The sequence below is a fragment of the Artemia sp. Qi Xiang Cuo genome, chromosome 14, assembly GCF_049724085.1.
Source record: "Artemia sp. Qi Xiang Cuo chromosome 14, ASM4972408v1, whole genome shotgun sequence".
NCBI classification, from domain to species: domain Eukaryota; kingdom Metazoa; phylum Arthropoda; class Branchiopoda; order Anostraca; family Artemiidae; genus Artemia; species Artemia sp. Qi Xiang Cuo.
The window spans coordinates 16,446,141-16,458,381 of record NC_142807.1 but is presented as its reverse complement, the minus strand read 5'-3'; the positions used below and the strand labels follow the sequence as shown (position 1 = coordinate 16,458,381).

At 34.9% G+C, this 12,241-nt stretch overlaps 1 protein-coding gene across 1 annotated transcript in view; it reads right to left on the bottom strand.

The window, feature by feature from the left end:
- ohgt (E3 ubiquitin ligase component cereblon) overlaps nucleotides 1-12,241 on the bottom strand; it is a 50,320-nt gene that overhangs the window by 29,296 nt on the left and 8,783 nt on the right. Inside the window, exon 3 of the mRNA XM_089099804.1 lies at nucleotides 8,965-9,167. Within this exon, the coding sequence (XP_088955930.1) occupies nucleotides 8,965-9,167 (203 nt within the window). The remainder of the gene's footprint in view (nucleotides 1-8,964; nucleotides 9,168-12,241) is intronic.

Here is a 12,241-nt window from a genome sequence, read left to right as displayed (position 1 = left end):
CAAGTACAGCCTCTTTATCTTTGCTTGATGCCTACATCTCTGCTTAGCTGTAGTAAAACCTTTCTAATAATTGCTTGTGTCAGCCAGGAGATCCATTGACTTTTGCTGCTTTGTTGGCTTGTAGCTTGATTAGTCCAATTGAATATCACTTTAGGCTACATCATGGGTTGCCCCTCAAAAAAGAGCTTTAAACCTCCATGTATCAGAGAGATGAGGCAAGACTGCTCCATCCAGTACAGTGGAGCTGAGTCAATTAATAAATAGATTGCTATGCTCACTTCACATATGAACACCCTAAAAAACAAGCAGAAGCTTCTTGCAGAACCACTAAATGACCAAACCCTCATCACTACATGACAAAACTTAGTGTTCTTGAAGCTAATGATGTTGAATATGCAACCAGTTTATTTTGTGTCGTATTGGAACTCATTGGAATATTAAATAAGCATTTTCCTCTTAGAAAGTGGCAAAGGAATTCAACACCCAAATGTCATTGGATGACTAGAGGTCTGATCAATGCTTCACATATGAAGGCGTCTCTGTTCAAGGCTGCATCTAAAAGTAAGACACAGGATGATCTTTTGAAGTATAAACATTATAAAAATGTGCTCACTTCTTCAGTACGTACAGCCAAAAAGCTCTATTCTTCGCGTCGAATTGATGAGTGTAAGGGGAGTTTGCGCAAGGCTTGGACTGTAGTTAATGAAGATCTTTCCCGCAAGAAACTCAAACAGTCCTCCCCATGTCTTTACAGGAAAGCTGATGGATATATTATGGACAAAATTCTTCAGCAAATGCCTTCAACTCGTGTTTCACCACGCTTCCTTTGGTTCTCATTCCACCCCAGAGTAGAGTAAGTAGTTTTCCCTAAGCAGAAAAGCATTTTTCTTTTCCCCATTAAGTGATATTGAAATTTCTAGTATTATTTCTCAGCTTCCAAGTAGCCGGTCAGTTGATGGTTTTGGCTGGAGTAATAATGTCCTCAGATGGAGTCCCACAAGAATGATTAAGGTCTTACGTCTCAGGCAGATCTCAGTATGTTTCGGTTAATGGTACTTTTTCTTCTACTCAGCTTATATTGAAAGGTTCACCACAAGGCTCTGTGCTTGGACCACTTTTGTTTTTAATTTATATTAACGATCTTGTTGATGGTCTTCATCCCCATGTCCACCCTGTTCATTTTGCTGACAACAGTAACTTTTTTATTGCTGAAGTGGACCTGTTATCTGCCACTTCTGTAGCTCAAGGTCTTTTTGACAAAATGAAGGAGTGTTGATGCTGGTCAAATCGTATGGCTCTTAACAGCTGGAAGAGTGCCATTGTATATTTCAGGACCCCTTATCGCATAAGATACGCACAGGAGCCAATCATCCTGACTTATTGGAACAGTATTATACCGCAAGCTACTATGGTGAAATTTCTTGGTGGGTATCTTGACTGTTTTCTGTCTTTTAGACCCCATATAGGTCGCACCCGTTCCCTCATTCTCCCACCAGTCTTCAATGTTGCACCAGGTCAACTAATTTATTTCCCCAGATGGTATGCTTTCTCTTTTTTATGCTTTTATTTTTCCTTACCTTTCTTATTGCTGCTCTATCTGGGGTAGTACTAAGAAATCTCTCTTGTGCTATCTTCAAAGAGCCCAGAATAGCGCAGTGAAGGTTAATTTTCTTCTCCCTCGGCTTTACCCTTCCTCTGATCTTTATAATGATACTGGAATAGCTTCGCTAGATTGTATTGTGGGTAAAAGTAATCTTTATTTAGCGCATTCTGCTTTTCTAGCCACACTTTCACCGTCTTTGCAGCATTTTTTTCACGGACGGGCTCATGTAGGTACTCTTCTTCTTTACGTGGTTCTTCTCGCATATTTATTTTACCTAAGCGATCATTAACAGCAGCTCTATTCTATGATGGAAATCCATCCCGTTTCCTGTCCCTCTATTTCTCTCTGCAAAGGCAGTTTCTCGGCAAGTCTTTCAAGTCCGGTAATTTTTCTCCCTCCTTTTTTTTTTTTTTTAATTATTGATTAGAATTCTATCCCAATTTATATGTATCTCTTCTGTTTTTTCAAAATCATTTTCAGAACTTTCCTATCCATTAGAAGTCCTTGTTTTATTCCAGTGTTTTATTATTGTATTGTTATTTTTTTTTTCCACCTCCTCTCCTCTCGGTGACTTTCAAATTTTCTTTAAAAATATCTCATAATTTATTTAATGTCACCTACTCTTTTCTTAATAAAAAACTTCTTCAAAAATTTCAAAATATTAAATTTATATAAAATTGAGCATTCCAAAATATATCAGGTTATAAAAATAGACGTATACTATATTTCAATTTTCATATACCTTTTAGGTTCATCCGATATCTCAGACTGCCCTTCCTTCTTAGGGCACCCCTTCCATCGTGACCTTAAAATAAAATTTTCAAATCCTTTTTCATCAACGTCTATTTCCCCCCATATATAATTTAATTTTACCCCCCATCCCCCAAAATAAAAATTTATAAAAAAAAAGAAAAAAAAAAAAAAAAAAGAAAAACTCTACCTTTACAAAAAAAATACTAATAGGTAGAATGTATCTTAATCCCTTCACTTCATTTCCTTTCCTTTCATTACTAATCTTACCTTTACCATTTGGCTGCTCAATTCTCTTTAAACTTTATCTTTATCCTACTTTTAATACTTCTCAATTTTCTTTAAAATTTTATCTTTATCATACTTTTAATACTTATTTCTTTATAATTCTTTTATTCTTTTTTAAATAACAACATTTCAATTTCTAATTAAAATTTCTTACAAAAAATTTTTTTTTCTCTTTCTTTTCCTTTTCTCTTTATTTTTTTTCACTTCCTTCTCTTTTTTTTACTCTCTTCTATACACCTTCACTTTTTCCTTTCTGTTTGCCTTTCCTTATATTTACTAGCCTATCCCAGTGAACTCTTACTTTTTTCATTACCTCTGTTGGGTTCGTATCTTTCATTTTCGCTTTCCAAACATAATAGCTGAAATGTGTGAAAATGTATGTCAAATCTTCGTGTTTTTTCGCTTGATTGGTTTCCATGCATAATTTTAAGTCTACAATCTTTTCTTCGTTGACCAGTTCCTCATTTTCTTGTATTTCACTACTTAACAGTTGTTTCAATTCTTCTAATTCTGTTTTTACGCTTGTGCACTGAAGAATTAAATGTTCAAGTGTTTCAATTTGATTTCCACCCTTCCGCATATTCCAGTCGACTTGGTGGGGTCTATCCTATGTTTTCTCTCTTCAGTTGGTAGTATTTTGTGAACTTGGAAAAACGCAAGCTCTTTAACCTTCGGCGGTAAGAAACTAGAGTGTATCAGGTCAAAATTTTTTTTCAGTTTTTCATCGTCAAGATCACTCGTCTCTAGAATTTTCGCTGGAGGTAGGTTTTCCTGCGAAATGAACCATTGTTTCATATCCGTTTTGTTGATTTTTTTTGCTATCAGGGTCTGCGATCCTTTTTTCCAGTAATTCTTTAACAGTTCCGAAACGTTTTTTTACGGAATTTGGGCAGTCACTCCTTTCATTTCTTACCCATGCGTTATATCAATTTTTCATATGGTTTGTTTCTTCAAAATGGATTTCTTCGATCATTGTTTTCATGTGAAGTTCTTTTATCTTGGCTTCTGTGTTAATTATTTGTAGGCCTCCTTGGCTTTTCAGTAGAAACATATCTGTAAGTTTAAGCTTTGGAGGGGGTTTTCCGTACCAGACGAACTGATATATCATTGATTTTATTTTCTTCTGGATGCCTTTTGTGGGGTCTGATACTGAAGCAAAATACCATATCACTGGACAACAGTAAGTATTAACGTATTGAGCTTTTTGAAATATTGTGAAGGCTCTTCCATAGCCGTAAGTAAGTGCCGATTAAAACTTCTGCAATGTTTTAGCCCAGTTTACTTTTTCAGTCTCTTTCCATGTTTTTCTCCATTGAATACCTAAAACCTTTATTTCATTCTATCCCATTCTATCCATTTCCTTTCTATCCCGCAAATAAACTGAGGTTCTTCTTCACTTAAACACAGGACTTAGCATTTTTCTTTGTTTAATTCTAGTTTGAACAAATCGCAGTACTTAGTTATACAATGCAGAGCTCGTAAATAATCCATGTCTGTTTCCGTGAAAGTCGTGAGGTCGTCGACAAATCCTTCTAGCTTTTGTTGGGTCCCTCCTATCTCGATTCCTTGTATCTCTTGCTTCAAATATCGCAACAAAGGGTGAATATATATTTCGAACTATAAAGAGACTAATGGGCATCCCTGTCTCACTCCTCTCTCTGCTTCAAAGCTATCACTATCCATATTACCTATCACAATGGCCTGTTGAATTTTCTCTAAAGTCTTTTTAATCCATTTGATAAACTCTTTACAGAAATCGTATGCCACCAGTATGATAAGTAGGATTGTTCTTCTCATTTTGTCAAATATTTTTCGAATGTAAAAGGTTGTTATTATGTATTTCCCTTTTTCCTTCGTTTCTTCCATCACTTGGAGTACGTTTCGTATGGCTCTTAGAGCATCAGCTGTTTTCTGTCCATCTAATCCTCCTTTTTGTCGCTTACTTAGCACCTTAGCAAGTACCTTTTTTAGACGGTTTGAAGAAATTTGGTGAGAATCCGATAGTCGCAGTTTGTTAAATTTACTGGTCTCCAGTTCTTCAGTTCTTCAAGATTTCCTGACTTTGGTAGGAGCTTCATTATTCCAATGTTTAATGCTTTTTTTATTTCTTCTGCAGTTATTTCGCTCATTAGCATTTCATTCTGTTCATCAGTTACTTTTGTTATAGTGATTTCCTCAATACATTCTCGTACCTTCTTTTGCTCGTCTTCGGTTTCTTCTTTTTCTTTCTTGAACACATTTTGGTAATAATCTCTTGCTTCGTTTAATATATCATTTTCGTTTTCAAGGACTTCCCCTTCTTGATTTATTATTCTTCTCATTTGTTGTTGGCTTATTTTTTTCTTCTCGCGGCATATGAGAGTTGTTGTTAACTGTTCCTTTTGAGTATGTTCATCTATTTTAGTTCTTATTTTTATTGCTTCTGCCCGCTTATGCTCAACCTCTCTTATCTCTACTAGAGCCTCAAAATATTCCTTGTTTGAGCTTTTCCCTGCATTTATCTCTTCTTTTAGCTGGTAAACTACTTTATAAAGAAAGCTGACGTGTTTCTCTTCAAACCTTGCTGTATCCCGAGAGATTTGTTGGGCCATTTTTGTAATCGCTGGCTTAGCTACCTTTTCCCAATGTTTCGGAAGGCTACTTTTCTCGACAGTTTTCAGTACCTCTAATATCTTTTCTGTTGCGTTTGTGAAATCTTTGTTTCTCAGTACTTCAGTATTCATCTTCCATGACAAATTCCTGAAAAAAGATTTTTTTCTCTCGTTGTTTTTTAATGTGGCATTCATAGCTTGATGGTCAGAAAACGGTGCAATTTTGTCCTCGATTTTCTCTATTTGTGGAAGGATCTCACCTGACGTATATATGCGGTCGAGTCTAGCTCCTCCTCCGTACGCCGTCCAGCTTATCCAAGTGAAACTTCTTGTATTCACTTTTTCTTTCCAAACGTCTAGAAAGCCTGCATCACGCCTGAATCGTTTCAGTGACGAGCAAATATTATCACTTTGTGCTTTAGCGTCTTGCTTATTTATTATGCACTTAAAATCTCCAAGGAAAACTGTTTTTACATTACCTTTATGTATATATGGGGCTATTTTTTCTTCGAAGAATACTTCTCGTGCTTTTTTGTTTTGCGACCCAGATGGAGCATATATGTTGACAAATTTGCACCCACCTATCTCACACCTGATAATTCTCCCGTCTGTATCGGCTCGAACGTCCTTTACATGGAGGTTTTCTTTATATACTATCGTCACGCTTCCTCCATCCTCATTGCAATTCGTAAAATACTTATATTCAGGTTCTAAACCTTTTAATTCGCTTGTGTCGTTCTCTTGTATAAATGCTAAGTCTATTCTTTCTTTTAGTAGATACCCTTTTAGCATTACTTGTCTACTTTTTTGCTTTATTCCATTTACGTTCAAAGTTGCGAATTTTTTGGAAACTCTTGTTGACTTATCAACATGTCTTCTGCATTTTCTCTAGTTCTTGCTTTCTTGGTTTCTAATCCTTCTACTGACGAGAAAGACGTCTCAGCGTAATCGATTAGTTCCAAAGCCTGGCTTGCCGAAGGGCTGTTGCTGCTCTGTGCGATTTCTCCCACACTATCTATCATACATTCGATGCTTTCAAGTCGGCTCGAAAGTTCAGCTTGACCTGTCTGTGACTCTGTTCTTTGCGATATATTGTTCCTTTTCATACCCCTAGTGAGTACTCCCGGCAGTGAGCTACTCCTGTTGCGAGCCTCTTGGAACTCTTCATCTTCGCTATCAGTATCTTGTCCTTTTTTCTTTCTAGCTCGTACTTGTATTCACGGGTCGTTTTCCGCTTTTCCGATCGTTCGAGTTCCTGTTTCATTTTCTCCATTTCGCGATCTATTTTTTCTTCCTGATTCTTATGTGTATTTGTCTTCTCCTGTCCAGTTTATTTTTCTTTGGGTCTCATGTTGGCTTGGCTTTCAGGTTGTTTTTCTAGCCTAACGTTGCTTTGGTATTATTGTATTGTTATTGTCTATTCTATTGTATTGTTTTATTATTGCATTGTTATTTATTATTTTTAGTTATTTGTTATTTAAAGTGCATTGTTATTGTTTTATTATTGTATTGTTATTTATTATTGTCTTATTCAGTGTTTCACTACAAGCCAAGCTTCTTGGGCCAAGTAACCGTTTTATGTTTGTAATCGATTTTTTTTTTAGTATTCATAAATGATTGACTGATTCAGGATTGACCTTTGGGAACAATCTGGGGTTTCTAATTAATGAGGAAAATGATTATGTATTGTATGTCCAAAGGGTTTCCAAAATAATCTAATAATATGTAATTTAATATGTAAGAATTAAATACAGAAATAAAAAATTAAATTAAAATTAAAATTTGTAATCTAATATGTAAAAATTAAAGAAAGCTGAGACTGAAACTAAGAAAACTCAGCAACAAACTAAAAGCAATCTAAGAGCAACAAAAACTAAAGAGCAACAGATTTTAAAATAGCCGAAAAAAAGATATCATCCAATCAACTATCCCATGGTAGACCCAGTGAGGACGACAATCAAACAGTTCGTGGTAACGAACTGTAAGTAAGGAGCGACCCGGCTCAATGCTAACCGAAACTGTAAAAAACGGAATTTTGATACTAATAGATACATCAAAAGAATCAGATTTTAATGCTGATTTCAAATATATAAGTTTCATCAAGTTTCGTTCTACTTATCAAAAGTTACGCGTCTGAGACAATTTGCCTGATTTTCGAAAAAAGGGGGGAAGACCCCCTAAAAGTTATAGAACCTTAATGAAAATCACACCATCATATTCAGCGTATCAGAGAACCCTACTGCGGAGGTTTCATGCTCCTGTCTACAAAAATGTGGAATTTTGCATTTTTTGCCAGAAGAAAGATCACGGATGCGTGTTTATTTATTTTTTTTTTTCAGGGGTGATCGTATTGACCCATTGGTCCTACAGTATCGTAGGAGGGCTCATTGGAACGGAAATTAAAAGTTCTAGTGCCCTTTTTAAGTGACAAAAAATGGAGGGCAACTAGGCCCCCTCCCACGCTCATTTTTCCCAAAGTCACCTGATCAAAATTTTGAGATAGCCATATTGTTCAGCATAGTCGAAAATATGATAACTATGTCTTTTAGGTTGACTTAATCCCCCGGAGTCCCCGGGGGGAAGGCTGAAAGTTATGAACTTTACCCAATGTTCACATATAGTATTGGTTATTGGGAAGTATACAGACGTTTTCAGAGGGGATTTTTTCTGGTAGTGCGGGGGGGAGGGGGTCGGGGGTTATGTGGGAGGATCTTACCATGAAGGAAGTTTTCATGGGAGAAGAGACATTGCTATGAAGGGGCGCCGGATTTCCCAGCATTATTTAAATAAAGATAAGAAATTATATATAAAAAAAACAAGTTTTCTAACTGAAAGTAAGGAGCAATATCAAAACTTAAAGCGACAGAAAAAATTACGTATATGATTGGGTTCATCCCCTAGTCAATACCTCGCTCTTTAAGCCAAAGACTATTTAGTACTTTCACAAGAGCTATTTATTCCAATTAACGGCATTTGTGATTAAGGGGTCATTTTTAAAGAATTGGAACAAAATTCGAACTTTAGCTTAAAGAGCAAGGTATTGGCTAGGGGGCAAACTCTCTAATATACGTATTAAAAATAAAAGAATACAGAGGTTCGTTACGTAAGTTAATTCGTAAGTTACGTATATTTATTACTAATAAAAACGTTCGTAAATTAAATTAAACAGGTTTCGAGAAAGCCATTTAACCAAATAAAAGTAAAATTAATATTCAATTTTTTTTTAATTATTCATGTACGGTGAGTCAAAATCAAAACCTGCATTAATTCAAAAACGTTCAAAAATTAAATAAAAAAAACATGTTTTTTTAACTGAAAGTAAGGAGCAATGTTGAAACTTAAAACAAACATAAATTATTCCATATATGAAAGGGGCTATCCCCTCCTCAACCCCTCACTCTTCATGCTAAAGTTTGACTTTCTCACAACGCTATTTTTGTCAAACAATAAAAAACTTTAGCGTAAAGAGCGAGGCGTTGAGGAGGGGACAGCCCCTTTCATATACGGAATAATTTCTGTTCGTTTTAAGTTTTAACGTCGATCTTTACTTTCAGTTAAAAAACGTTTTTTTTTTATTTAATAGTAAAAAAGGCTATTGCGATGGAAGTGCAGTATAGTTCCTACGAGCTATTTGCTATTTAAGCCTAAGCTATCTTGGTTATGATGCATAGCCCTTAATTTCTCTGCCTTGAGTATCTACAAGGAAAAAAATAAAAAAAGAAAACGGCTTACTCCCTTGGCAAAACACCAAAAGTATGATTTGCTAGAATGATTTTTTCAGCAGTATTTCTGGCTTGCCTGTTAAAAAATCCTAATGGGATTGTTTGTCCAGGCAAGGGAACAGCTCCTGACAGCACCTGGATGCACAGTTCAACAATTTCATCATCAGCAAAGATCACTCTTCCTGGGATCGAAATAAACTCGTGTCCTAAGTACTGAAAAATAAGTGAATTGATTTTCAAAATGAAGCAGATTAAAAAAAAATAGCAAAAATAAGTGAAAGAGTGGCTGAGGGGGACAGACAATGTATTCTGACTAAACATGGACAAATTACACAATATACTGTAGCCAATAAATCGCAATTATTCAATGCCAAATAAAAAGAAAAATAAGTCCATCGTCGATTCTTTTTTACCGTGATTTTTTTTTTTTTTTTTTTTTTTTTTTTTTTTTTTTTAACCGAGACGTTCTATATAGGTTTTCAAGTTCAACTCTACCTGCCGAATTCCTGATTTACAATGACCAGCAGTAACAGAAGTGCAGAATATGGTATTACTCCTTTGAAACATGCCGTACTGTGATTTGTACCACCAGGTTCCTTAGGAAACTTATTGGCTTAACAAAAATTCCATACTTTAGATGCTATTCAACATGTTAACTAAAACATCTTCTTTTAATTGAATTTTATGTTCGTACAAAACCAAAAAAAACATAAGGTTCTCCGAGAATTGACTTGGGAGGGGCCGTTGTCCTTCTTCTGGCCATCCTTTCTTACATATCCTTTTGCCTTTGATTGCTTTTCCTACATTCACAGTTGTCCTTCTTATAGTCATCCTTTTTTTTAATATATTCCTGCATCGTTGCTTCTGATTTGTCTTCTTCAGATTCTCTGTTGCCTTTCTTTTGAGCCTTCGTTTCTTTTCAACCTCTTAGCTTTTCTTCCCGTTCTCCGTAAGTTCTGTTCCCGTTCTGTTTGCATACGCATGTGCGACTTTTTTTATGAAACCTCACTATTGTCGTTTCTTATTAAAATTTATTAAGAACTTTAAAAAACACATCAAAAATGTGAAATTGGTATTACATCCCTCTTGATTTCTGGACATGCTTCTGTTCTACGATGTTATTATACTTATAACATACATGAAAACGCTAATGCAATGCCCTTTATGGCCCCAGGGTTATGTACAAAGATTTTCATATTTCTAACTTGAATAGCATATCTGCAATTAGCCATCCTCTAGTTACTCAGACCTTTAGCCCTCCTGTGATGATAAATCTTGATGGGAGTGCTGGAAGAAGGACTATTCCTCTATACTGTAACATATTATTGTTAATTGACGTTTGGTGTGAGTGTAACTATACCACCGTGTAACTGAACCCAAGCGCAACTGAACCCCCGTGCAACTAAACCCGTGTAAAACTTAACACCATTTAACTGACCCCCGTTTAACTGAACCCACGCGTAACTGAACCACCGTGCAACTGAACCACCGTGCAACTGAAACCCTGTGCAACTCAACACCATTTAAATGGACCCTCGTTTAACTGAACCCCCGTGCAACTCAACACTCGTGTAACTGAGCCACCGTACCTAGTTTTCAGGATTCTACAAATATATATAAAATTCAACCTTGTTGAAATTGTTTGATTTTTATATGATATTAATTAAAAAACTTTTTTCACAAAATACGTTTTTCAAAGAAAAGCAAACAACTCCATTAAACCAAAAATGAGCAAAAATAAAATCAAATAATCTATGTTATTAAAAATTGCTGAAAATTGTTCTTCAACATTCAAATAGCAGGCCAAACTATAAAGTCTAAAAAAATTAAAAGATTTAAAGTTTTATTTTATTTTTCCCTGAAAAGACTATGTCAATATAAAAAGAACAGAAATTAATTAAAAAAAAACTTTCCACTAAATAAGTTTTTGAAAGAAAAGTAAAGAACTCCATTAAACCAAAAATGAATAAAAATAAAATAATCTGCCAAGCGTGAAACCTCCACAAATCAAAATCGATAAATAAATGAAACCCAGAACGAACAGAAATTACAATAAATAACCGAGTCAAACTCAAAACGAGTAGAAATTAACATAAGTTAGGCGCAAAACCCCTATGTCTTCCCAAGGCAAGAACATAATTTGCACTTTACTGAAAAAATATAAATGTTTTTTACTTTTATAACTTTAATAAATCAAATAATATAAACATTTTGATTACTAAATATCAGTAGCCTATATGTATATTAAACTGACAATGCACATTCATTTGTATTTTTTTCAGTAAAGTGCAAATTATGTTCTGGCCTTGGGAAAGCATAGGGGTTTTGAGCCCTAATCATGTTAATTTCTGCTCGTTTTGAGTTTGACTCTGTTATTTATTTTAATTTCTGTTCGTTTTTGGGTTCATTTATTTATAGATGCTGATTTGTGGTAGTTTCACGCTTGGCAGATTATTTTATTTTTATTCATTTTTGGTTTAATGGAGTTCTTTACTTTTCTTTCAAAAACTTATTTAGTGGAAAGTTTTTTTTTAATTAATTTCTGTTCTTTTTATATTGACATAGTCTTTTCAGGGAAAAATAAAATAAAACTTTAAATCTTTTAATTTTTTTAGACTTTATATTTTGGCCTGCTATTTGAATGTTGAAGAACAATTTTCAGCAATTTTTAATAACATACACCCTTTTAAAAATCTGGACACAAATACTAGTGTTTAATTTAGTTTCATACCTCCTCTAGTTGACCTGAAATAGAAAACTTGATACCATTCGCAAAAAAACTTGATACCATTCGCAAAAAAAATCTGTTTACTTTCTTTGATAGCTTGTATACACTTGCGCTATTTTGATTTGGTTAAATTTTAAGAGCAGAGGTAGCCCCGAAAGTCTGAACATAATACCCTCAGTCGTTCTTGGGATACTGCCGAGATGCCTTATTGGGAATTAGCATTAACACAGTGCATTTGGATTTAATCTTAAGGCAACATTTAGTTTTTAAACATAATGGGCAAATGGGAGGGTGGGCGTGGGAAGGGGACTACTTGCCCTCCAATCACTTTTGACTATTAAGAAGGGCATTAGCCCTTTCTATTTTCAATCGAATGAGCCCTTTCCGAAGTTCCTACGACAATTCCTTCGATACGAACTGCCCTGGTCTAAAAAAAAAAAATAATAACAATACATTGTACCCACATCGATCTTTACTTTAAAAATTGCAAGCCTTCCAATCACTTTTGACTATTAAAAAGGGCACTAGCCCTTTCAATTTCCAATCGAATGCGCCCTTT